This window comes from Biomphalaria glabrata, chromosome 10 (assembly GCF_947242115.1).
Source record: "Biomphalaria glabrata chromosome 10, xgBioGlab47.1, whole genome shotgun sequence".
NCBI classification, from domain to species: Eukaryota; Metazoa; Mollusca; class Gastropoda; family Planorbidae; genus Biomphalaria; species Biomphalaria glabrata.
The window spans coordinates 38,411,917-38,435,406 of NC_074720.1; the positions used below are offsets into that span (position 1 = coordinate 38,411,917).

General features: G+C 34.9%; 2 protein-coding genes across 8 annotated transcripts in view; both read right to left on the reverse strand.

The window, feature by feature from the left end:
- Positions 1-1,145: 1,145 nt before the first annotated feature.
- LOC106074680 (recombining binding protein suppressor of hairless-like) lies at positions 1,146-8,456 on the reverse strand. The gene is made up of 9 exons (XM_056044671.1): positions 8,318-8,456; positions 8,110-8,239; positions 7,770-7,913; positions 7,100-7,212; positions 6,031-6,171; positions 5,676-5,813; positions 4,226-4,331; positions 3,208-3,290; positions 1,146-2,804 (listed from the first exon to the last, which is right to left on the reverse strand). Exons 2-9 carry the CDS (start codon positions 8,180-8,182, stop codon positions 2,688-2,690), a joined length of 915 nt encoding a protein of 304 aa, XP_055900646.1. The 5' UTR covers positions 8,183-8,239; positions 8,318-8,456; the 3' UTR covers positions 1,146-2,687.
- Positions 8,457-14,901: 6,445 nt separating this feature from the next.
- LOC106074687 (recombining binding protein suppressor of hairless-like) overlaps positions 14,902-23,490 on the reverse strand; it is a 29,087-nt gene continuing 20,498 nt past the window's right edge. For 5 of the 7 annotated variants that reach the window (XM_056042990.1, XM_056042984.1, XM_056042985.1 and 2 more), the window contains 6 exons: positions 22,936-23,048; positions 21,889-22,029; positions 21,590-21,769; positions 20,832-20,935; positions 19,851-19,935; positions 14,902-18,737 (listed from right to left, as the gene is read on the reverse strand). In XM_056042990.1, the coding sequence (XP_055898965.1) occupies positions 18,570-18,737; positions 19,851-19,935; positions 20,832-20,935; positions 21,590-21,769; positions 21,889-22,029; positions 22,936-23,048 (791 nt within the window). In that variant the 3' untranslated portion in view covers positions 14,902-18,569. The remainder of the gene's footprint in view (positions 18,738-19,850; positions 19,936-20,831; positions 20,936-21,589; positions 21,770-21,888; positions 22,030-22,935; positions 23,049-23,490) is intronic. The other 2 variants (XM_056042986.1, XM_056042989.1) reach the window with 1 other exon arrangement.

A 23,490-nucleotide genomic window follows, 5' to 3' on the forward strand; every position in this document is an offset into this window, starting at 1 on the left:
ATGCATAATAAAACGCACATATGCCAACAATAATGCTTCATTACCAGGCAAAGTGAACTAGTTCAGCTGTATAGAGAAATATGTTGTTTGCAGCTTTCAGTGTCATAACTCATTTCCCCAATACACGTTTGAACTGTATTGTTGCTTGAATTCATTTGTTTTACGATATCAGATGCAGGTTTGTGTAAAACAGTTTTTCAAACTTCTTCAATGGCTGGGAAAATCAATCTTTGCCTATACTTGTGCTGCAAGTAGAGATATTGTACGGCGCTCTCAAACCTCTTCTCTTTGTAATGTTGAAGTGAACATTTTGTTCACTGTGTGACTATTCTGAACTTTATCTTTGAGTGTTTGATCGTTTTTTTTTTAAGTTCAAGCTTGAAATTCAAAGGATTAACTAAGGTACAAATCATAAATTGTATTAATAGGAAATAAAATTTATAGACTCCATCTGCTTAGATGAGATCCACTATCGTAGACCTCAATTTACATCTCATTAACCCCTCCCCCCCCCCAATTTTTTTTCACACTCGTAGACCCCTTGGAAGTCGTTGTAGAACCCCTGGGGGTCTATACCTGAGATGAACTCCATTTGGTAGCAAGACTGGAACTCCAACCACAGCCAATGCCAAGGCATTCATCTCATTTCCATGAGATGACCCATAGTCGCTTCGTGACTGAAGGAGGCCATAGTAAATACAAAGGGGGGAGAGTATTGCAATTATTTATACATGAACAGAACCACAAGGTAAGGCAGACAGGACCCCAACTTACATGACATTGCAATGGAATAAATAGGAGACACACACACACCACAAAATGTATGAACTCAAACACCAAAACAAATGAATGTTCAGAAGAAAAACAAAGCATTCTATGAGCCATTGGTTTTCTTATCACAAGAATTTGGAAGTAGTAGGTACACACTTTTTTTTTGTTCCAATGCTAGTAGATGTCCTAGCATGTTAGGTATTATGTTAAAGCAATCATCCATTGCTGATAATTCATGTTAGAAAATCTTCAAGCAACAGTTTCAAATTGTTCTGTGTATTTGTTTTTCCCCACAGACTATGATGTTTTCATGTTTTTCTGTTATCAATGAATAAGCCTATAGATGTTCTAACACAATTTAAAAGCAGCAGATATCAATTTTGATTTTAAATCAATTTTATTACATGAACATAAGGAGTATATTTTATTTCTTTGAAGATTTTAACAAATTAAAATTGAAGCACAAAAAAAAAAAGACATAAAATGAAAATGACTAAATGGTTTACTAGTAGAACAAATCAGGTACAGATCTAATCATTTACAGAAAACTATTAACATTTCAAGAGGACTTGGAAGAGCCTGACAGTAAATATAAAATATATCAAAATAAAATCTGGTGGGAGGGCAGGGCAGAAGAAATCAGCAGTTAAGGGAAATCAAATGGTATATAGGATGAATAGGACAGAGACCAGAAGACTATGTACAGTTCTAGGTATCACCTGATTTACAGACAGTCACAGCATTATGTAAATATATTAGCATCAAATATGTAGAGATATAAATAGATGTATATATTATTAAGTATTTATACACATGTACACTCTGTCCTAGTCAAACAGCATTAACTCAGTTAACACAATGGAATGAAGTTTAGTTGAAACCAAGATCATTACATAACATTCAATTACAAAGGCCATTTCACTATCTCCCTCTCCAGGAGGAAAAGAAACACACTAACAAAAAAAAAACAACTAAAAAATGTTTCTTTTCTTGCCCACGAAAAGGATCCTAAATATTACCATAGCCACCAAGCAAACAAATTTACAGAGATCCAGGGAAGCAAAGGAAGAGTGCACAAACCCCAACCTAAATTCAGGTGTATAGCACAGAAACTTGCAATAGACCTCACTGACAATAACACAAGGACTCCTAATAGAAAGGCTTTCACCCATTACTATTATTATAGCTTTTATATAGCGCTACTTTCATGCTTATAGCATACTCAGAGCGCTTTGGTTCAATCTCATTTGTGGACCAGTGGGGGGGAGGGGGTATCTAGGAGTTGGTTTTCCGTGCTGCCTATAGGCGCTCAGTAAACGCAACTCTGCCCGAGTCGGGTGTCAAACCTTGAGCCCCCTTCTAGGTAGCCAAGCCAAGTTCAAGTGCTTCCCCCACACCCATACCAAGAACTAGTTGGCCTCTTTCAGTCATTGAAGGATTATGGAACGACTAAGGTTCATTTACTAGAACTATAGACAGTTGAGTAGAAGAATCCAACAGGCCTCTCAGAAATACCAAAGAACTTTTCCAAAGAAATCACTTTTGGATCTGATATAACATTACTGATTTTTTTTTTCAACCCTGCCAGCCAACAGTAAAAAAAAAATCTAACACAAAAATGATTTGATGGTCTGAACAAATGCTTATAGGTGTAAATGTTCTCAATCGACAAATGAGTAAAAATGGCTTACACTAAAATGACAAAAAAAAATTAACATGAATCAAAGAATCAAATGTTGAAATAATATGAGCTTCATGATGAAACTGATTTCCTGAGTCTCAGTCTTGCAATAGGTCACTAAAGATGATATCTTTTTCTATGACATTGAAGATGCCCAATAATTGTATCATCAACAGGAGCAATGTCTCTACAGTCACTAAGATCAAGAGTTATTTTTGGCATGTAATCTCCATAATCATAATTTGCTTAAGTTCTTGCCCTTGTGGTTATGAGGTCCAGGCTCTGGGGTGTAGGTAAAGATGAGTCCAGTTGAGTAGATGACCCCGTCAGAACGTACCAAAGACACAGGAACCTGAAAAAATATAAAAAAGAAGCAATTACAAACAAGGGACTGAAAATCTTAAAAACGTGGTTGAGAGGCTAAGGGTTGAACTTGGCTTGGCTTAACTACCTATGAAGGGTGCTCGAGGTTCAACATCTGACTCGGGCAGAGCTGTTTACTGAGCGCCTAAAGGCGGCACGGAAAAAACCTTCTAGATACCCCCTCCCCTTCCATACATCAACCACACAAATTTTAAATATCAGTGTCAATACATAAATTCTTATTCACATGGAGATTTCCCGGGTGTAGAGACTAAGCCACAAAACAGAAGTTGATAAGACTATTTGTTGCATAGTAACAATAAAAAATGAATTATGTATGCTAATTTTTTTGTTTAAAGAACTAAACTTAAAGCAACAGTTAAATCAATTACCTGTAGTGGTTGCCTGACCCATCTGACTCCACCAGATCGGAATGCAGAAATATCTGGCACTACACATAACATACTGTCATCACATCTGTCAGAAGAAATTATTGAGATGGTATATGTTTATGACAACAGCAATAACATTTTTATAGGATTAAAATGTATCTATTTGGACAGTGCTATTGGATTATTTTGAAAGAAAAAACAATTTCAGATCCCCCCCCCCAATCCAAAAATTTGTAAGGCATATGCAGCTAGATACAATTACTTTTAAACAGAACAATGCATTATGCAAGTGTTTTTTTTACATAGTCAAAATAAAGCCAATCCTAAGTTTTTCCCAGAAAATTAGATGGTCTCCCTTTACATCCAGAAATAAAATTACAGCTTTCTATAGAACTTTTTTTTTATTTAACCATTTTACAACTATAATTAGTAGCTGAGGGTCGCCATCACTGCTAGACAACCAGAGTCGCAGGTTTTGGATTGTTTTGTAATGCACTTCTAGTTTTAAATTATTTCAACTATCTCTTACTTAATCTGAGCTTAGAGAGCAACAGTGAAGCTATTTTATTTGTTTTCTGCAACAAGTTGGAATGAATTTTTTGAAACTTTTTGTTCGCTTAGTCTTCACAAATGACATGAATTTTGCTAATATACAGTGGAATGATTTCAATGAAAACTTGGAACATTTTAGTTGTGGAATATAGAAATGATTGGCGTAAGTGATTTACAGCCATTTGAGACTGATAGTAGCAAAAGTGAGGAAATCAATGCGAGATCTAATATTGATAGTGTTAGATCTAGTCAAACTGGAGTGGCATCTAGATCTGTTGTGATATTTTAAATTGAGCTGAGCACATGACTTGAAACATGGTGCTAATCCACGGGACTATTTTTCTGTATTATTAAAAGAAGATTTTTATTAGTTTTTTCTGTGAATTTAGGGAAAAAATTATTTTTATTTTGGTATTAATTGATATGGAATGTGTATCCCATCTCCAAATAAAAAGATAAATGACTAATCTGAACATAGTCTCTGCCTCTACTTCTCCAAACCAAACCTTTAATTGTGGGGTAAAGTTTTCTCCACTTAGTTCCAACATGGCCACATCACCACCACCATTCAACTGAAATACAAAAAGACCAGTGTTAGCAAAAAGTGGTTACAACGTTGCATTCCCTTTAAATTTGCACATGATACCTTCTCAACAACCATACTACTTATACAAATACAAGAGAACATCTGTAACAAAGTAAGAAAAAAAAAGTATACTTAAAACAACAGGTAAAGTAAAGTAAAGTTTCCCTTTCAGACCTTCTGGCAGATGATGATTTGATTTGATTTTTTATTTTAGGCACATCGGCACAATTTAGGCCATGTCGTGCCTGCAGTCCTTTAAGGACTACTCTCTCTCTAAACAACAAGGGCCAGATTCTATACAGTCATATCATTAAAATCAAGGTCTATTCACAGTTAAAATAGTAAAGGTAGTAAAAATTTAATTATTTGGTAAAAATCTAATGTAAATAGTACATATTCACAAATTCATAAATCAGATCTTCGTAGATAGCCCCACTTCCCGGATAAAGCCCAGTACCTTCCCAGGGTTGACATTAGCAAATAGTGTTTTTAAATAAGTGGCTCTAAAATATTTCTCCCTGACATCCTGGTATCTGGGGCAATCAACGAGGATATGTTCCACGGTGCGGCAGATGATGTAAAGATCATCTGTTTCTGTGGCCTAATGTTTATGAGGGTGTCATGTGGCCAGCACAACGACCAACCGCCTTTACTTTTCCTCAACTAATGTCAGGTACCCATCAGAGCTGGGTGGACTCGGTGCCCAAGGATCCCAAAAATAAAAATCCCAGTCTTCACCAGAATTTGAACCCGGGACCCCCGTTTCGGAAGTCAGGCGCTTGACCACAAAAGCGCCTCCACAAAACAGGTGACTTTCATAAAATGCGAACAAAAAAAATGAATCCATGTAGTGTCGGTAGATTATATTAACAATATTTTCAGTGATGACTAAGCTAATATATTCCATCTTACTTTGAAATGTTCATTTTAAAGATTAAAAAAAGAATCTAGTTCAATCCCGATTTCTATAGAAGCAAAAAAAATTGCAAGAGCTCTCATGTCTCATTCAAAAAAAGAACACACAGCAACCCCAACCCCAGCCCCAGCACACACACAAAATAATTTTTCAAGTGTATAAAGCCTACCCACCCAGGAAATTCTAAATTTCTATGAAGATTTTCTTCTTCCTGATCTAAAGGTATTTAATTTAAATATTTATTTCTAAACCAAACACAATCTTTTTTTTGTAAGGATATTAAATATTAATTTTTAAAGCTTTGCTTAGGAGTAAGGCACAACTTTTTAAAACCAAACATAGTAACTAGTGGGTATGTTAGTGTATGTTAAACAGTCAACACAAATGGTCAAATCTATTTCAGCTTTTACTTACATTCAGACGATCGACAATAGGTACTGGGTCGAAGGGCTTCTCATAAAAAGTGTACTCTGCTTTGTGTGTACTGATGATAGTCCAGGAGGCTCCATCATTAATCATTTCTTTATTAGCTTCTTTGGGGCATGGCATCGCCTAATAAATAAACAATAAAAATGACTACTTCAGAATGAAGGAACAACAAAATGGTAAAATGGCCCTCATGCAGGTTTCAATGTACATTCTTTCACTGGAATGTTATTTATATATATATATATATATATATATATATATATATATATATATATATATATATATATATATATATATATATATATATATATATATATATATTAAAACTGCTTGAACTTACTTTAAATTGAATGATTCTTTCCTGTAAACGACACAAGTACATGCGTTCTGTGTCTTTGAGATAGAATGAGCACTTGTGAAGTTGAGATACAGGATCATCAGCATCTAACTGTGCTGTCTGCTTCTCAACTTTACGAATTATCTGAAATATTGAAAACCAAGGAAATAAATAAATTCCAGAAGAAATGAAATATAGAAACAAAACTGACATAAATGACTTAAAATGAAATCATTGGTGACCAAAAAAAAATATACTGTATATTTTCGGATTTGAGATTTTTATGGGGAGACTATCATTGTTATATTTTAATTTTTTTTTTTTTTTTTTTAACAAATCTAGTTTAGTGTAAAATAGTAACAAATGTTTAGTTTTTTATATAAGTGTTATTGATGACTTTCTGATGTAATTTTTTCAATACAACCAAAAGAAAGTATTTTACCTTAACTCAAAGCTAGAACTACGTTTGCAAATAATTTTATTTCGCCATTTCTGAAATCTTTCCATAATAAAAGCTTCTCATAAAAAAATCTTTTGATCTTAAAATTAAGCCAATATAAAGGTCACTACAATCGGCCAATAATAATACAATAAGTACAATGAATGTATTAAAGTGTATTTTTTTATTTAGAACTTCCTGTTAATTTGTTTTTCTAACTAGTCAGCATTAGCACTAGGAGGAAGTGATTTTTGTCCTGATAAATGGCTGGTTTGAACATTTTCTGTTCAACAAGAAAGTTTCAGAACTTGAGAATTCCACTAGAGTTTACACATTTTCTTCAAAGAATACAAGGCTATAATTTCTCAGATTTTATCAAACAAATCATATCTAGTATCTAGTTTACTTTATTTGAATCTTAGATAAAATTTAGTAACGCTATTCTAGTCTAATGGCAATGCTCCAAAATTAATTTGTTGACATGAAAAAAAATACAATATTAAACATTGTTTATACCAGGTTTTGATAAAGAGCTGCATGCTAAGACTATCATGAGAAATTGGACATTTATTTGTATCTGAATAATTTCAAATTAAATGTCAGGTGCAAACAAACAAAAACAAACATACTGACCAGACGAGGCAAAGCTAGTCCTGTGACTGAGCAGACTAGTTTGACAGTAGACCCGTAATGAATGTAGCCATCTTTGACAGTGAACTCTTCAGATTCTACCTCAGCATCATCGACTGGAGGAGGAAAAAAATAAATTTTAACTGATGCTTGAGTCAAGAGTTGACTAGAGTCTCCAAGACAAGACACTTGCTTTGAATTCTTAGAAAAACATTTTTCTGCCACTTCAATTTCGATCAAGTTGAAACTATGCACAATCATTCATTGTCAATAATAAATGAATCAAGAAATTAACCAATTAGTCAATCAAGTTGTAATTTTGTTTTATTCAGAAAAAGGGAGACAAAACATGCAATACTGAGAGCGATGGCAGGGCCTGGTGCTCTCCTACACATAGATTTGTTTTAAAAAAAAACTTTTTATGTTTTGCTATTTTAAAGTTTGATTCATGATGCCTTGTAAAGTACATCATTTTAAACTAACAAAACAGCTTCAACAACTACCTAAATATTACAAAAGTACATAAAACTAATAAAAACCTAAAAAAAAAATTCAAATCCACAAAAACAACAAAGATTATTACAAGAATGTCTAAAGCACATTGAATTTGTAACAGCTAAGAAATTAATTAATCAAGAACATTTCAGTCTGGAAAGAAAGACACAAAACTTACCTAAATAGATGTTAAAAGCTCCCAACTGAGTGGAACTGGCGTGATAGTTTCCATTCTCAACATGGAGATAACGTGTAGGCATACTAACTGTTTGTGAGCGTGGTCTGTTGAACAAAGCCACTTTGGTGCCTGAGGCTATACACACTGAAATAGAGCCAAATTTACACTGTATATTTATTTAGACCTAACATAAAATAATATAGTGCAGTAAAATTTGTGTGAAGACATTAGAAGAAAACGATACAAATCTTATTGAAACAGTCTGTACAGTGATTTGCAACTTATTGATTTAATACTTAACAAAAACTATGTTATTAGTCAAAGTCATTTAGTCACTTACAATCTGTATTCTTTGAAGATGGGAAAACTCCAATATCTTGACCATTGCCATAGAACATTTTCACACTCAACATGAAGTGTTTCCTCTTGTCCGAGTCAGAGATGTACAACGTCTTGGCAGCACAATAGCTCTGAAAGAAGGCAGGACTAAATGAGTCAAAGTGTTGAGATCAATGCTAATGTAATTAAAAAAAATTGTCACTACTTACAAAGCCTGATCTAGATGTCTGTATAAGCACAAAGTATAAATTGCACTCCTAGATAGAAAGATGTTTGACCGTTGTCAGCTTTCTTGCTATGTCTAACCCTGGTCTTCTCTCTACCCTTATATACACTGCCTTCCTACACATCTACACTAACACAGATTTGTCTAGACTGTGTTAGCAATGCCTTCAAAAACAAACAAATGTGAGAAAGTGTGACCATCAATTCAGGTTGGAAACAATAGAATCAACTAGGTCAACAGCTCATTTTGTTAGGGAAGAAGGACATGGTCCACTGGGCATGAATGGTCAACTTGTGTCCTAACAAGATATAAAATAAGGCAGGACCACTAGTACAAACAATTGTAATTCCTCTCTATTGTGAACTAATGTAATCTAGCCTATATAGCCATAGTTTCTTACAACCTTACCCATGACCAGATGAGACAGTGAACAATGGAGCAGTGCCCCCTTTTGTATCCAGTTCCATTGCCTACAGCTGTTGGTGGTGGTGGTAGAGGCCGTCACAGCGGGTGGAGATGGGGTAGGGAAAGGAGAAGGCGGTGCCCGCATTGTGGATGTGATGGCTGCCATGTCCAGGCTGCCAGGAGAAGGCAACCCAACGATGTCGCCCATAGACATATATAAATATTGACTGGGAAGAGAAAATAACTTCATGTAACTTGAAAACATGTAGGCCTATGGCCTATCTATATTGTTGTCGGATTTCCGAATTCTGAAAAGTTGCATGGTCTACACTGCTCATAAATGCTGTACAATAAAGTACACAAAATTGCAAGTCACAAATTTTCGTTTCATAAAACTCTTTTATCGGCCAGTCTATATTTATTTATGTTTATGATGTCGCCATTTAGTTTGTCAGGTGGAGTGAGCGACCCTGCCATAAGGTGGTTCCCACCATCTGAAACAAAACCAATAACAAAAAATGTTAAGTTTATACTAGTTATATATTAGACATAAATGAATAGCAGCATCCGGGACCAAGTTTAGTTCTCTTTATGCTTAGCATTAATAGTTCTCTTGGCGTTGTCTGAGGTTTTTCCTTCATTTTTTTCAAGTGGTGGCGAGTGAGTTCCTTCGAAAAATAGAATTCCTAGTCGGTGTTGTAAGACTCCGACTTCCGGTAACGGTGTGCTACTGATGTACTTCCTCTTATAGAAGAGGATCGTAAGCACTTGCGAGTTCGTTTGTTGGGTACACTAGCGGTGGGAGACTCATCAAGGTCACTTGGTTGTTGAAAGTGTCTCATCTCTCCCCGTGGCCTGATGCTAGATGCTGATTATATGGGTAGATCTACGTATTATTCAGAGGGGAAAGGCGTATTCAGAGCGCAGCTGATTTTTTTTTCTCTAGTGAATGTCTTCTATTTTCTATACATTTACTTATGTTTTTTTTGTTGTTGTTTTTTTGTAATTTTTAGGTCAAATCTTCTGTTTTAGTTACTTCACACATTCCCAAGAAAAGCACATCTATCTCCTTACTTTGTAATTTTTTAATTGAAAAAAAAAAAGATTTTAAATAAAGTCTTTAAATTTTTATACATTTCAATGTTAATTTTCTTTAATGTACATTTTACTTATATATATATATATATATATATATATATATATATATATATATATATATATATATATATATATATATATATATATATATATATATATATATATATATATATATATATATATATAATTTAAAACGTTTCTATCCTACACTGTATGGTTTGATGATGTGGAAGCAGATCTGCAACAGCTTGGGGCTTGGGCCTGGAGACGAAAGGCCCAGGAGAGATCTGAATGGAAGGATAATATGTGTTGAAGCAGGCCAGAGCCCTCCATAAGCTGTAGCGCCACTGGGATGGATGGATGGACCCTACATTGTATAATCCTTCTTTATATATATGATCTACTTGAATTCTATTTAGGGTTTTATTGTCATGAGTAGCTTTTAAATACATGTTCCATATAAGTATCCTATACTCTGCTAAATTAATCAAGTTCATATCTTCAAGTTTTTTTACTTTTTGCTTTAGGTATTTTATTTAAAAATATTGCTTGACCTATGTTGACCTTGACATGACTTGCAATTAAAATGTTCGACACAGTTTCTCTCATAATGGTGAAGTTTGGACACTCCCCAAACAAATGTTTTTCCGGTTTGTTATTATCTATCCCACCTAGTTTACATGTGTGGCCGGCCCTGTCCGTACCCTTCTTCTTTATTGGAGTCATTCCATAAATTAGTCTGTAGGCCAACTCCCGTGCTTTCGGAGTTATGTTTTTAGTGTGTAATTGCGTGAATGTGTCTGTGTGTGTATTGACCACTATTCCTAATTCCCTCCCCCATTTTATTCTAAGCTTTAAATTTTCTTTTAAGTCGGTTTGCAAGTGCTGTGTAAATGTTTTTGGTTTTGTGATGTATTCGATTTTCATTGTTTATTTGTAGGTGTCTGGTTAGTGATCTGTAAAATAGGTGGATGTGGGTGCCGAAATAGTGTGTGCGTGTGTGTGTGGGGGGTTGTTTTGGATGGGGAGAATTTTGTTGAGCCTTAAACCGAAAACAGTATTAGGTTAAAGGGAAGTTTTCAGGGGACCTAACTACCCTAGCGATACATTTTAAACGAAGTGCTTTAATTTTGGTTTTGATATCTTGTGCGCTTATTTCCCCCCCCCCCTTTTTTTATCTTGTATTAGTGTGTAGTGTTCGATGTTAATGTCTGTGTTTCTGTAGATAAATTTTCTAATGATTTTGTATATGTTTTTTATGAAGTTAGGCGGTGGTTCTACACTGTTGGCCAGATACAAAATTTTAGGCACTATAGATATCAGGTTGTTTACTATAATGGCCCTTATAATGTAGGCCATTGTAGGCCTACCCATATATTGAAAGGATTTTATTTTGTTCTTTATCTTATCTGTTAATTCATCCCATTGTTTATTAATGAAGTGCCGGGTTTTTTGGTCCACACGATGCCACAGCTTTTAATCTCTTTTTCTATCCTAAGCCTAAAAGGTAGAACTGGGGGGATATCCCAACTACCTAACCCCATTATGGCTGATTTCTGGATATTAATTTTGGACCCGCTCGCCTTCCCGAAAAGTGTAAATTTCTCTATTATTATTTTAACGTCTTTTTCTGAAGAGGGGAAAAGGGTAGTATCGTCTGCATATGCCTTAATTTTAACTACGGGATTTGGCCCTAAGAATTCTTGGTCATTTTATTCTAAGCTTTAAATAAGGCTTTCTAATAGGGGTTCCAGGCAGACCGATCTTTTAATGGGGATCCGATCACTAAGAGATTGGTTGATAATTAGCTGACGTGTGGCATCCGTGCAGACCAAATTTATATATTTGGTTAGGGACTTGTCTATGTTTGTCTTGTCTAGTATCCTAAAGAGGTAGTCATGGTCCACTCAAAGGCTTTTTCCTGGTCTATGGTCATGAGGGCTGCCTTCAAATCTTTGTCTTTGCAGTAGTAAATTACGTCTCGTATAAAGTGGTTAAGTTCGTCATTATTTCTGTCGGGGTTGCTGCAGTGTTGGTCATGTCCTATCAAAAGTGGGATTAGGGGTTTTATTCTAAGGAAAATCATTTTGGTCATCAGCTTGTAGTCTGTGGGAGATCGGTCTGAAGTCACTGGGTGTGGTCTTGTCTTCGTTTCTTTTTTTTTTTTTTAATTTGGTTGTAAAATAAGGTATGCGAGATTAAAATCTGTGGGCGTCTGTCCTGTTTCTAGCATTTCTTTGTAAAGTGTTAGTAGTAGGGGCCCTATCTGGGGGCGTCTGTCCTGTTTCTAGCATTTCTTTGTAAAGTGTTAGTAGTAGGGGCCCTATCTGGGGGCGTCTGTCCTGTTTCTAGCATTTCTTTATAAATTGTTAGTAGTAGGGATCCTATCCGTGGGAAAAAGGTTTTGTAGAATTCGTAGGCTACGTCAAACTGTCAGGACCTGGAGCTTTATCGTTTTGTGTTAATGTCTAAAGGGCAGCCCTCAATTCCTCTAAGGTAAAAAGGGGGGGGGGTGCCTGTTATTGTTTTTTCTGTCGTCGTTATTGTCTTACAGTTTCCTATGAATTTTTTTTTTTGTATGTCTATGTCTATCAGTTCTTTGTTATACATATTTTTTGAAGTGTTCCGTCATTATTTCCAAGATTTTAAAACCATTTTGCGTCATATTCCGTCTTTGTCTTTTATGGTTTTTATTGTCTTGTTCTTTTGTGAAGGTTCTGTTCCATCGCTAAGAACACTTTACTAGGCTCTTCCGTCATTCTAGGTTTCTTACACCGTATCTCGGCCCCTTTATATTTGTACATATTTATCGCTTCCATTTGATCCTTTACAGAAAGAGAACTCTGTCTTTGTCCTCGTCGTCCTCCGACAGGGGTGACGATCATAAGGGAGAAGTAGAAAGAGGAGAAGAAGGTAAAAGGAAGTCAGATGAATTCTCAGATTCACCTACACCCATCTCTGGTCTAGTAGAAACATTCTACATCTGTTATCGAAATGAAATAAACAAAACAGTTGTACTATAAATTTTTGGTCATTAGGAAATTGATTTTGTTGCAATTCGCTCCGAGAAGTGGGCAACTATTTCACGAATTGACAAATTGTAATGCGTCTAGCTAATGGAGCGAAGGTATCGAATTTGAATCGATGTGGATGCTGGGATATTTGACTTCCCCTAACCTTCACCTTATAGTCTGTTAACCACACATGATCTGTCGACCGTCTTTTTCAAATTCCTGTCCTTTGCCTGAAGTGGAATCTCTTACCGTTAAAGACCTGCCAACTCTAAAGTTGTCTTCCTTTCGCTTTCTCTGTCTGCCTTTTCCCTTGGCAGTTTCCGGAACAGCACCAATGACTTTGTGATATTGCGTTTTTTGACAGTGGCCAGCATGATAATACCCTCTTTAATTATTGCATCATATACAACAGATGAATAAATACAATTACGTTACCTGCAGTGGGGTAGCTATAGTGGGGGTAAAGGGGGGGGGGCCAAATTCGTAAGTCCCCTAGGGCCCCCACTAGAGGGGAGCATCCAAATGAATGTTCTTTTTTTCCACAAAGTATTGAATAGGCCTATTACGCGATTGCCATGTAATCTTACCATTCACATGGAGTCAAAAATACTGGACAGCATTGATCTGCACAGAAAGCACGACGTGAGGCGATATGAATTGAGATTTCACCCTTGTGCATTATATCGCCAATAAATAACGGTACTGTTCATTAAAAGACTCTTAATGATTATTTTTTTTTAATTAATTTTACTTATATACTGTACAAATTGGAATTTAGACATATAATTATTAAGTACATTATCTCATGTCATGATGTCGAATGTAAAAATGCAGGCGCCCCTATAAAGCTCAAGCCCCCCCCCCCCCCCGGGCCTCCAAATCCTTAGCAACGCCACTGGTTATCTGTAGGTTGAACCTACTACGTAACTGCACGAGAAGAGCGAGCGTGTTGGATTTATCGAGCTACGAAATCGTAAAGTCGTCGTTAGGCGAGTTATGGGGATGTCACGTGACCTTATTGAGAAACTGCGTGAATCGAGATTTCCGTCCCTTGTCTGACTCAACAAAACGCAACTTACGCATCTGACAAAGATCCTTGCAGATGTGGCGGAGTATTAGTTGAAGCGTAGCGTTGCTGTTTCTGTTGGTGACTCACTACCGGAAACGAACAAAGGAAGCAGAAAATGTCACTTAGGCACATCATAAAGGAAGTGATGTAATCCCCATGTGTACTACTCTATCTCAGACTCGACAGTTTCTTGAACGGGACATTGTGAAAGGGATTTAGGCATCTTGCCTCTACTAGCACGATATTCTTATTATGACAGATTTCATCATCTTTCCTTTGAGTTCCTCATGGAACATAGGGGCTCAGTAAAACAAAAAAAAAACACGCCACTCTCCATCCACGGTCTCTTGCTAGTTTTTTAATGGTTTCCCAGCTCTTTCCTGTCCTCTCGGATTCATCTAGTACACTGCGTCGCCAGGTTCTTTTTGGTCTTCCTCTACGTCTTGTTCCCCGGGGGATCCACTCTAAGGCCTGTCTAGCTCTGTTGTTGGTCTCTGTTCTAATGGTGTGCTCCACCTTCAATGACCAGATTTACCGGATGTGATTTACTAAGTATAAAATAACTTGTTACATAATTTGATTACTTCCTTGTCTGGTCCGTTACCCGTGACCAAGCCATAATTACTAATGGTTGAGTTGTTTTTAGACCATGTTAATTCTGATGAATGATTTGAGACCAGACCGTTCATTCTAATGGTTCACTTTTCCCTACCTATCTTACCACTCCCTCTTCTGAGTACTATGTTGTTTTTTCTCCTTCACATTGTAAATTAGCTTTCCTGTTGATCAGTAAATTTATTAAAAATAATAAGGATTTTTGTAAGCCATACTATCCTTTGGCGTAGCAATTTGAATCTCAGTGCGATTTAAGATCCAAGCTATGAAATAGACAGCACATCTAGACAAACACAGCACATCTAGACAAACCCAGCACATCTAGACAAAACCCAGCACATCTAGACAAAGTCCCAGACCTCCAAGTGCAGCACAGAAATGATGTTTATTACTTGAGAGAAACAATAAAGCACAAGTTGAAAGGTTTATAAAACACACACACACAAGTGTTCAATGTAATGTACACTATGTACACATACACGAGGTCATGTACACTCCCTAAACACACCTGTAATACTGTACACTATTTTGATTGACACACTCAACCTCCTGGCACACTCAGCACACACTTCAAAGCAGTTTCACATATACACATTCAGAGAAACAAAAAAGTTGTGTAAATAGCTACACATCGATTACATGAACAAAGAAAAGTATGTAGGTTGTATCAAACACAAAGTGTTCTAAAACCATAATATAAATAATTGCCATTTGTTAGGAGAAAAAAAAACTAGAACTATCTAAACGTTTAAACATAATTAGGAAAAAAAAAAAAAAAAAGATAGCTATATAAGGGAGACAACCAAACAAAATGTTTAGCGAAGAAAAAAAAAGGATTTTCAGATCAAGATCAATAATGTCATTTTAGCAATCTATATTTAAAAAAAAAAGGGAATAATAAATTACAATTAATTTTACAGTAACAGAAAAATATAACAAATTTCCTCAGCCTTGCATAATTTAGTTTAAGAATACAATGCATAGAAATCAAACATATAAATTACAGATGTTCTATCAACATAGAAGATACTAATACAAACTGTATGTATAAGAAGAGTTATTTTCAAAAAGCCACATGATCATGTATTCTAAATGGTTCACAGCGGAAAAGGAATCCACTAGATTCTCCTACTTATTAAATATGATGACAGCTCAATGAATGCTACAGTCATAAGGCTGTTCAGTTACATTTTTTTTCCTGTAAGCAATCAAGTTTTTTTTGTCTATGGCTAATTACAATACAGAAAATCAACATCCTCATTACAATTATCTTTTGTAACTATACTTTTATTGTGCTAATGTGGTAAAGAAAAAAAATAGTTTACAAGGAAGCAGAAATTAAAAAATCTGACATATAGTTTTGCTTATAAGATCTTGAAATAAGCCCATCAAGTACACTACTGACATGACCACATATTGACACTTGCTTACAAGACTTAACAACATAGTTACATGCATCCATCCAAACATCCACTATTACATGTTAAAACAAAATGAGGTCAAAATAAAAATGCCACATGTTGAAATAGGAAATAATACATTCAAGTTGCACATATGCAAAGTCGCAGGGATATCAAGATATCTTATAAGCTTAAGATGTTCCTTTAAGAAACAAGATTGTGTTGCCCTCATGCAGGGTACATTGGCCACAGGGAGATTAGCATAAATGATTTCAAGGGCCATTAGCCAGCATGGTTTCAAAGTGCTGCAACTTTCTACATAAACTTCATCTAATGTATAGTTTGGGGGCGTTAAAAAAAATATTTTTTATAACATGAATTTGAGAAAAATTCAAGACTAGAGATATAATTGGTATCATAATACAAACATTTTGTCATTTGAATCCACTGAATTATAAAATGTTTTGAAAACTTTTTACTACAGAACTTATTTCTTTTTCTGTAAACTCTCAAAAGCGTGTACAAGGGAAACATACCACTAAATGTCAAAACACACATTTAGGTTTCATTTGAGGTAATCAAGATTAGGTTCTAATGAGGTAGACACAAGACTAATAGGGGCACACATTGTAAACAAATGAAGACAAAACCTCTTCTACGTAGTTCAATACGGTGAATGACTATTGGTGAACTGTCCTCTTTACCAAAACACTCTCCTACAAAGAAGAAGTATGCCAGTATACAAGACCTGCTCAGTCAAGATCAAGTGGAATGTGAATACAGAAGCACTAAATACAAAGGGAGGGGGGGGGGGGGGGGGGGGGGCGAGTGTTGCAATTATTTATACATGAACAGAACCACAAGGTAAGGCAGACAGGACACCAACTGGCATGATATTGCAATGGAATAAATAGGAGACACACACCACAAAATGTATGCACTCAAACACCAAAACAAATGAATGTTCAGAAGAAAAACAAAGCATTCCATGAGCCATTGGTTTTCTTATCACAAGAATTTGGAAGTAATAGGTACACACTTTTTTTTTGTTCCAATGCTAGTAGATGTCCTAGCATGTTAGGTATTATGTTAAAGCAATCATCCATTGCTGACAATTCAGGTTAGAAAATCTGCAAGCAACAGTTTCAAATTGTTCTGTGTATTTGTTTTTCCCCACAGACTATGATGTTTTCATGTTTTTCTTCTTAGCAATAAATAAGTCAAAAGATGTTCTGACACAATTTAAAAGCAGCAGATATCAATTTTGATCTTAAATCAATTGTATTACATGAACATAAGGAGTATATTTTATTTCTTTTAAGATTTTACCAAATTAAAATTGAAGCACAAAAAAAAAAAAAAAAAAAAAGACATAAAATGACTAAATGGTTTACTAGTAGAACAAATCAGGTACAGATCTAATCATTTACAGAAAACTATTAACATTTCAAGAGGACTTGGAAGAACCTGACAGTAAATATAAAATATATCAAAATAAAATCTGTTGGGAGGGCAGGGCAGAAGAAATCAGCAGTTAAGGGAAATCAAATGGTATATAGGATGAATAGGACAGAGACCAGAAGACTATGTACATTTCTAGGTATCACCTGATTTACAGACAGTCACAGCATTATGTAAATATATTAGCATCAAATATGTAGAGATATAAATAGATGTATATATTATTAAGTATTTATACACATGTACACTCTGTCCTAGTCAAACAGCATTAACTCAGTTAACACAATGGAATGAAAAGTTTAGTTTTTTTTTCATGCAATCAGACTTGAGTATCTTCAAGCTTTCTGTTGAAACCAAGATCATTACATAACATTCAATTACAAAGGCCATTTCACCATCTCCCTCTTCAGGAGGAAAAGAAATACACTAACCAAAAAAAAATTATTTTACTTTAGTTGTTTTAATAAGCCCACGAAAAGGATCCTAAATATTACCATAGCCACCAAACAAACAAATTTGTGAGGGATCCAGGGAAGTAAAAGAAGGTCAGAGTGCACCAAACCCCAACCTAAATTCATTGTGTATAGCACAGAAGCTTGCAATAGACCTCACTGATAATAACACAAGGACTCTTAATACAAAGGGCTTTCACCTATACTCAGAACTAGTTGGCCTCTTTCAGTCATTGAAGGATTATGGAACGACTAAGGTTCATTTACTAGAACTATAGACAGTTGAGTAGAAGAATCCAACAGGCCTCTCAGAAATACCAAAGAACTTTTTCAAAAGAAATCACTTTTGGATCTGATATAACCTTACTGATTTTTTTCAACTACCTCCCTGCCAGCCAAAAATAATAAAAAATCTAAACAAATATGATTTGATGGTCTGAACAAATATTTATAGGTGTAAATGTTCTCAATCGACAAATGAGTAAAAATGGCTTACACTAAAATGACAAAAAAAAATTAACATGAATCAAAGAATCAAATGTTGAAATAATATGAGCTTCATGATGAAACTGATTTCCTGAGTCTCAGTCTTGCAATAGGTCACTAAAGATGATATCTTTTTCTATGACATTGAAGATGCCCAATGATTGTATCATCAACAGGAGCAATGTCTCTACAGTCACTAAGATCAAGAGTTATTTTTGGCATGTAATCTCCATAATCATAAATTGCTGAAGTTATTGGATGTAGAGTCTGGGCTAGCAGGTGTGCGGCCCAATATTCTGTCCACTTCCTTGTAGTGGTTATGAGGTCCAGGCTCTGGGGTGTAGGTAAAGATGAGTCCAGTTGAGTAGATGACCCCGTCAGAACGTACCAAAGACACAGGAACCTGAAAAAATATAAAAAAAAGAAGCAGTTACAAACAAGGGACTGAAACCCTTACAATATCCAACCACCAAAATCTAATTCCAAGATTGCAGACTCAGAAATAAAACACAAATTTTGAATATCAGTCTTCTTCATCGTTCTCATTGTTATGTTGGAGTGTTCATATGACTAGACCAATACATGAGATGAACTGCGCAGTGGTTTCCAAATCAGGGAGCTCTCCATATAGTTTTCTTTCTATTGGGGTGATTTGGGGCCAATGTCTTATACGATCTTCTTGGAGAGCAGTTTTCGAGGATGTGTTAAGCATTTTCTGGTGATACTCCACATGGGCAGATTTCACTGGTTCCAATTTTGAGCTTCCGGTACATGTGTTGTCGCATTCTGTTGTGTCCGGTCCCAAGTCGAAATATTAGACGGTCTTGTCGGGATAGCTTATAGTAAGCGTCATCTTTCTTGTGATTTGGATGGGAGCTCGTCCATTTCTCATTTATTTTATCTACAATTAATTTCTTCATTTCTTCTGGATAGAGTGCAGAGTTTACTTGTGAGTTTGTTCTCCCACTCTTGGCGAGTGTGTCAGCTTTCTCATTTCCTGCTAGTTGTATATGAGCTGGTATCCATTGAATAACATTTTTTTTGGTGTTGTTGTTGAGCTTTGTAAGTGCTATTCTGAGGTTTTTAATACAAGAGGAATCAGAGTTTTGCAAGCTTTGGAGGGTTGTTTTCGCGTCTGTTAGAAAGACAATCTGACTGTGAGGGGGGTCTTGGATGATTTGCTAGCATGGTAGCAGCTAGTGCTAGTGCTTCCCTTTCTGCTATGTGACTCTCAGAGAGCTCTCCAGTTGCAATGGATTTTTCTAGTTTTCCTCCATCTGGCCATTCGATAAGTATTCCAGCTCCTCCATTTGTGGTGGCTTTATGGGATGAGCCATCCGTGTAAACTCTGGGTATGAATATCAGTGTCAATACATTAATTCTTATTCACATGGAGATCTCAGGTGTAAAGATTAAGCCACAAAACAGAAGTTGATAAGACAATTGAAAAATGTATTATGTATGCTTATTTTTTTGTTTAAAGAGCTAAAATTAAAGCAACAGCTAAATAAATTACCTGTAGTGGTTGCCTGACCCATCTGACTCCACCAGATCGGAATGCAGAAATATCTGGCACTACACATAACATACTGTCATCACATCTGTCAGAAGAAATTATTGAGATGGTATATGTTTATGACAACAGCAATAACATTTTTATAGGATTAAAATGTATCTATTTGGACAGTCTTGTGCTATTGGTTTATTTTGAAAAAAAACGATTTAAGGTCCCCCCCCCCCCCCAATCCAAAATTTTGTAAGGCATATGGAGCTAGATACAAATACTTTTAAACAGAACATTGTATTATGCAAGTGTTTTTTTTTTACATAGTCAAAGTAAAGCCAATCCCAAAATTTTCCCAGAAAATTTGATGGTCTCCCTTTACATCCAGAAATAAAATACAGCTTTCAATAGAACTTTTTTTTTTATTTAACCATTTCACAACTATGAGAGTCGCCATCACTGCAAGACAACCAGAGTCGCATGTTTTGGATTGTTTTGTAATGCACTTCTAGTTTTAAATTATTTCAACTATCTCTTACTTAATCTGAGCTTAGAGAGCAACAGTGAAGCTATTTTATTTGTTATCTGCAACAAGTTGGAATGAATTTTTTGAAACATTTTGTTCGCTTAGTCTTCACAAATGAAATGAATTATGCTAATATATAGTGGAATGATTTCAATGAAAACTTTGAATATTTTAGTTGTGGAATATAGAAATGATTGGGTAAGTGATTTACAGCCATTTGAGACTGATAGTAGCAACAGTGAGGAAATCAATGCGAGATCTAATATTGATAGTGTTAGATATTTTAAATTGAGCTGAGCACATGACTTGAAACATGGTGCTAATCCACAAGACTATTTAATCTCTATTATTAAAAGAAGATTTTTATTAGTTTTTTCTGTGAATTTAGGGAAAAAATTATTTTTATTTTGGTATTAATTGATATGGAATGTGTATCCCATCTCCAAATAAAAAGATAAATGACTGACCTGAACATAGTCTCTGCCTCTACTTCTCCAAACCAAACCTTTAATTGTGGGGTAAAGTTTTCTCCACTTAGTTCCAACATGGCCACATCACCACCACCATTCAACTGAAATACAAAAAGACCAGTGTTAGCAAAAAGTGGTTACAACGTTGCATTCCCTTTAAATTTGTACATGATACCTTCTCAACAACCATACTACTTATACAAATACAAGAGAACATCTGTAACAAAGTAAGAAAAAAAAAGTATACTTAAAACAACAGATGACTTTCATAAAATGCGTACAAAAAAAAATCCATGTAGTGTCGGTAGATTATATTAACAATATTTTCAGTGATGTCTAAGCTAATATATTCCATCTTACTTTGAAATGTTCATTTTTAATATGAAAAAAAGAATCCTAGTTCAATTCTGATTCCTATAGAAGCAAAAAGTTTTGTCTATTGCAAGAGCTCTAATGTCTCAGAAAAAAAACACACCCGAACCCCAGTCCAATAAAAAAAAATTTATTTTTTCAAGTGCTGATATGCAATGTATAAAGCCTACCCTCCCAGGAAATTCTAAAATTTCTATGAAGATTTTCTTCTTCCTGATCTAAAGGTATACACTATCTTTTTTTTTTTTAAATTTTTAAAGCTTTGCTTAGTGGTAAGGCACAACTTTTTAAAACCAGAAATAGTAACTAGTGGGTTATAATCATGAAATGTTGAATAGTCAACACAAAAGATGGTCAAATCTATTTTAGCTACTTTTACTTACATTCAGACTATTGACAATAGGTACTGGGGTGAAGGGTTTCTCCACTGGACCCATGCCTTCATAAAAAGTGTACTCTGCTTTGTCTGTACTGATGATAGTCCAGGAGGCTCCATCGTTAATCATTTCTTTATTAGCTTCTTTGGGGCATGGCGTTGCCTCATAAATAAACAATAAAAACGACTACTTCAGAATGAAGAAACAACAAAATGGTAATATGGCAGGTTTCAATGTACAATTTTCATTGGAATGTTATATTTTATATATATATATATATTTATTTATTTTAAAACTGAACTTACTTGAAATTGAATGATTCTTTCCTGAGAAAGACACAAGTACATGCGTTCTGTGTCTTTGAGATAGAATGAGCACTTGTGAAGTTGAGATACAGGATCATCAGCATCTAACTGTGCTGTCTGCTTGTCAACTTTACGAATTATCTGAAACATTGAAAACCAAGGAAATAAATTCCTGAAGAAATGAAATATAGAAACAAAACTGACTACAGGCATAAACGATTTAAACCAACAAAAAATATACTGTATATTTTCGGATTTGACATTTTTATGGGGAAACTATCATTGATATACTTTTTTTTTTTTTTTCAAATCTAGTTTAGTGTAAAATAGTAAAAACTTTTTTTTAGTTTTTTAAATAAGTATTATTGATGACTTTCTGATGTAATTTTTTCAATACAACCAAAAGAAAGTATTTTACCTTAACTCAAAGCTAGAACTATGTTTACAAATAATTTTTTTAAAGCCATTTCTGAAATCTTTCCATAACAAAAGCTACTCATAAAAATAAAAAAAATCTTTTGGTCTTAAAATTAGCCAATATAGAAGTTACTACAATGGGCTAATAATAATAATACAATAAGTACAACGAGTGTATTAAAGTTTATTTTTTTATTTAGAACTTCCTGTTAATTTTTAGCATTAGCACTAGTAGGAACTGATTTTTTGTCCTGATAAATGGCTGGTTTGAGAACAAGAACATTTTCTGTTCAACAAGAAAGTTTCAGAACTTGAGAATTCCACTAGACTTTACACATTTTCTTCTAAGAATACGAGGCTATAATTTCTCAGATTTTATCAAACAAATCATATCTAGTTTCCTTTATTTAAATCTCAGATAAAATTAAGTAAAGCTATTCTAGTCTACTGTTAATGCTCCAAAATTAATTTGTTGACAGATGAAAAAAATACAATATTAAACATTGTTTATACTAGGTTTTGATAAAGAGCTGCATGCTAAGACTATCATGAGAAATTGGGCATTTGTTTGTATCTGAGTAATTTCAAATTAAATGTCAGGTGCAAACAAACAAAAACAAACATACTGACCAGACGAGGCAAAGCCATTCCTGTGACTGAGCAGACTAGTTTGACAGTAGACCCGTAATGAATGTAGCCATCTTTGACAGTAAACTCTTCAGATTCTACCTCAGCATCATCCACTGGAGGAGGGAAAAAAAAAATGTAACTGATGCTTGAGTCAAGAGTTGACTAGTCTCCAAGACAAGACACTTGCTGAATGGCCATAACTCTCAAATCATAACAGGTTTTACAAATTCTTAGAAAAACTTTTTTTTTCTGCCACTTCAATTTTGATCAAGTTGAAACTATGCACATTCATTCATTGTCAATAATAAATGAATCAAGAAATTAACCAATTAGCTAATCAACTTGTAATTTTGTTTTATTCAGAAAAAGGGAGACAAAACTTGCAACACTGAGAGCCATGGCAGGGCCTGGTGCTCTCCTACATATAGATTTGTTTTTTAAAAACCTTTTTATGTTTTGCTATTTTACATATAGATTTGTTTTTTAAAAACCTTTTTATGTTTTGCTATTTTAAAGTTTGATTCATGATGCCTTGTAAAGTACATCATTTTAAAC